Source organism: Seriola lalandi, unplaced genomic scaffold, assembly GCF_002814215.2.
Source record: "Seriola lalandi dorsalis isolate HSWRI2012SDOR001 ecotype SW California unplaced genomic scaffold, Sedor1 jcf7180002006147, whole genome shotgun sequence".
Classification (NCBI taxonomy): Eukaryota; Metazoa; Chordata; class Actinopteri; order Carangiformes; family Carangidae; genus Seriola; species Seriola lalandi.
This window is the reverse complement of record NW_019476800.1, coordinates 1-3586: the sequence shown is the minus strand read 5'-3', so window position 1 is coordinate 3586 and position 3586 is coordinate 1. Positions and strand designations below refer to the sequence as shown.

General features: G+C 38.7%; 1 protein-coding gene across 1 annotated transcript; it reads right to left on the bottom strand.

Moving 5' to 3' along the window:
• Positions 1-278: 278 nt before the first annotated feature.
• LOC111670762 (apomucin-like) lies at positions 279-3580 on the bottom strand. The gene is made up of 10 exons (XM_023427636.2): positions 3530-3580; positions 3271-3340; positions 3030-3139; positions 2895-2926; positions 2644-2797; positions 2003-2040; positions 1746-1853; positions 1379-1418; positions 818-926; positions 279-624 (listed from the first exon to the last, which is right to left on the bottom strand). Exons 2-10 carry the CDS (start codon positions 3291-3293, stop codon positions 450-452), a joined length of 789 nt encoding a protein of 262 aa, XP_023283404.1. The 5' UTR covers positions 3294-3340; positions 3530-3580; the 3' UTR covers positions 279-449.
• Positions 3581-3586: the final 6 nt, after the last annotated feature.

The window sequence follows — 3586 nt, the reverse complement described above, 5'->3', positions numbered from 1 at the left end:
ATTTAGAGTAACAAGAGTATTTCAAAACCTGCATAGATAAAACCAAAACCTGTCTGCTTGGCTAAATATCACCACTATCAAGAAGCTATTTTTTGTCACTTGAATGAAACGACCCTAACTTCCAGACGAAATGTCATTGGCACAGAAGTGATCAAAGCTACAGCAGCGTTGCTGCCGACCGGTGAAAAAGTGAGAGTAAAGTAAATTTACTTTAGGGAGGCACATTGTGTTTTATGAAGTTGAACTTACTGCACTGACAGAAGATGCTTACTACAACCTTTGGTGATTAGCTAATGATTCACTTTATTTGATACTATTAGTTTTGAATCGAGAACAAAAACCATCAAATATCAATTCATAATCTACTAAATTTAGATACATTCGTTTTTGATTTAGAAATGTAATGGATACGTTACATTATCATATATTCTTGTCTTTGGTCTGTGCTGTCAGCGCAGTATACCACAGCTTCTGCACTCACAGCTGGTGATATGCTTGTAAGCGTAGTGTCTGGTAGTGTGGTCGGAGCACTGCAGGGTCACTGATCTCCTCTCTGAGCGCCGCTCTTGACAGGATCTGCTCTTCTGCTCCACCTGTAGGTCACCATGCAACACCACTCTGATGCTGTGGACCGAGTGGGGAGGAAGGGAAGCAAGAAGGAGGGGAGAAATGTGTTATTGTAAGCTTAATCAGACTTAATCAGGAATGACACATCTCCTGCTGAGTCCTTAGTGTGGACACTCATAACAGACCTGAGAATGTGTTCACTTACTCTGTGATAACTATTTCTATTGACCAGTGATAGATTTCTTCTCACCTGGGCTGAGACACACACTGGCCCTGACACACAGGCATTTCTATGATGGTGGTACAGTTGTTTATGGTGATGTTGAAGCTGGACACCTCGGGAGCACAGCTCTGATTACCTAAAGGTGAAGGAGATGTATAGGAGGTAAAGTTGAAATTTTAAACAGTCATGGCTGTTAATTTGTACAATTTGAATGTACAGCTACTAATTGTCCAATAGGACCATATACATGTACTGCGTCAGGGTTTGGACAAGTGTATTGTTAGTGTATTGTTTGGGTAATGTTAATGTTGACACAGAGTTGAAGCCAAGGCTTCTTGGGGTCCTTTACTTTTCACAGCATCATTTTAATATCATCTAAATTGCCAGATCAAATAAGTCACTTGGCCAAATTTAGGTTTATGATAGCTTTTAAAAATAACATTGTCAGCTGAGTTGTCCCATTTATTTTGAATGCAGAAAGGTATATGAGCTGAAAGGTTGAAATTCAAAAAAACAAATAGTCAAAACCAATCAGCTGGCTGGAGAAAGGTCATTTCACTAACAGCACATTATTGGTTCTCAACTTACATGTAAAGCAGCAGTGCTGGTTATCCCAAATCCTGTCCTCCTGGAGAACAAATCCACAAGAGCTCATGATTAAAGAAATACTTAATTAAGATCCAAGTGCATCAGCTTTGGAGGTGTATTGTCTGAAATCTTAAAGTCACAATGAAATGTGAATTTCTTTTGAGTTTATTTTTTCATTTATATACAACAGGTTTACTTTTACATGAAAAGCTAACCTTGCTGTGCAGTTATTTCAGTAGTACCACCAATACATTTTCATAATAAGACAAATCTAAAGCTGGGGAAAAATGCAGTAACACACACTAGAATAAAGCTCATGAGATGTTAGATTTATTAGTTTAAAGAGTAGAGGAGGGGTGTCCTGTACCTCAGGACAGTTTTCCTTGGGACACACTCTAGTCTCAGTCTGAATGCCCTCTTTGCTGCAGCTGAACGACATGCAGGGATGGGTGGCATCTTTCCATGTGTCTCCCACCTACACAGACAAAGGTACTACCATCAAGATATGTATAAACACAATGTATTGATTCACATTATACAAAAATCGAATTCTTCCCCAAGGAAGAATAAACTATTTTCTTTATCATCTTGTACCTATATTAATGTGAGATCCACACAACATACCTTGTATGTCTTTTCATTATAACTGCAGTTCTTCTCAACTGAAAAATAACACAGTAAGTAAAAAGTGTCCTGGTACAAAAGGCCAAATATGTATTAGTATTCATGTGAGGAAAAGGAAAGTCTCTGAGATAGTACTTAAAGGTGCTATATGTTAGGATTTTAAAACCTTCCAAAATTAAGTAAAATAATCACCAGAATGTGATGAAATAACATTCAAAAGACATTTATGTATTGTGTTGCAGCGATATTTAGATAAGTTAGCCTGCTAACCAGCTAGCCTGTCCTGTCTTGTAATACCACTTTGTACCTCAAGAGGCGCTAGTGAGTGACTGTAGTGTCCAGTCTGCTCTCAGCTCAACATGAGAGGATGAAGAGGTTACACTGCCCAGAGGGCAGGAAACCACATTCAGTGACAAATAAAAGAAGTGATAGAAATACAAACAAACCAAAAAGTTAACGCTGGCGTTACTTTCCACCTCTGGAGGCAGCTGCTGTGAGTACAGGAATGAAGTTTGATGCTGAACTTGCAACATTTCTTCTAGACTGGTAAGTAAACAGCTGTTAATGCTAAAGTTGGCTGTGACTTACATATAGTACCTTTAAACCACCATTTTAAAATATGATGAAATGCCAGTGCTTACCACAAATCTGATGACCACAGCACGAGGTGTTTACCAAAACACCAGTGGGGCTACAGACAGGAGCTGACTGAGGGGGGTTTGGAAAACACTCCTCTGTCTGAGTCTGGTTGTTACACGTACACAGGTTACAGTTGGACTCCCACACATCACCAGGCTGGAAAACAGGTATAGATATAAGTTTTAAATCTAGAGTTAAATCTACAGTTACAAATATTACTCTTTTTTTTTTACATTGATGAGACAACTATTACCATTTTGGGCTCTCCAAGTGGTCCTTTACAGTCTGTGTGGAAAGAAAAGTAAAGAAACTGACAATTTATCCATGTAAGAGGTCAGACAAAAGTCTTCTAGGAGTCATTGTCACCCTTATAGACCATGTCACTCACAGGGACAGTCAAACACGCAGCTGTTCGAGTGATTTCCTGCCCTGAACTGGCCGTTGGGACAGAAACAACCTGAAGTGTTTTTTTCGAGGGAGGCCCCTAGATAGCGCACTCTGTGTAACCAAAGCAGATGAATGGTGAGGATGGAAATGATGAACATCCTGACAGTCATGATTATTCTGGATTTAGAAAGATGTGAAAAAAACATGTAAAGACATTATTTGTTAAAGTAAAGTCTCCAAACCCTCCAAAGCAGAAGTCATCCATCTTAGGATGACATTCTCTGTGAACCAATTCTTTTGGACATGGCACATCTGAAACATGAACGAGGACAAGGTTATTAAATTAAATATCGGTTTAAAGTACAATTTATCAACAACATTTTTAACCAAAAACATCATTACAGTCAGGTTCATAAATCAGTGTGCAAATACTTTAGGACAATAATTCATCCTTGGTTTGATTGACTGTTTTGCTGAGTGTAGTAAAAAAAAAAAACATACCACAGCTTCCATTAGTCAGTTTCCTCCACTCAATGCAGATACCAACATGCTTGCATT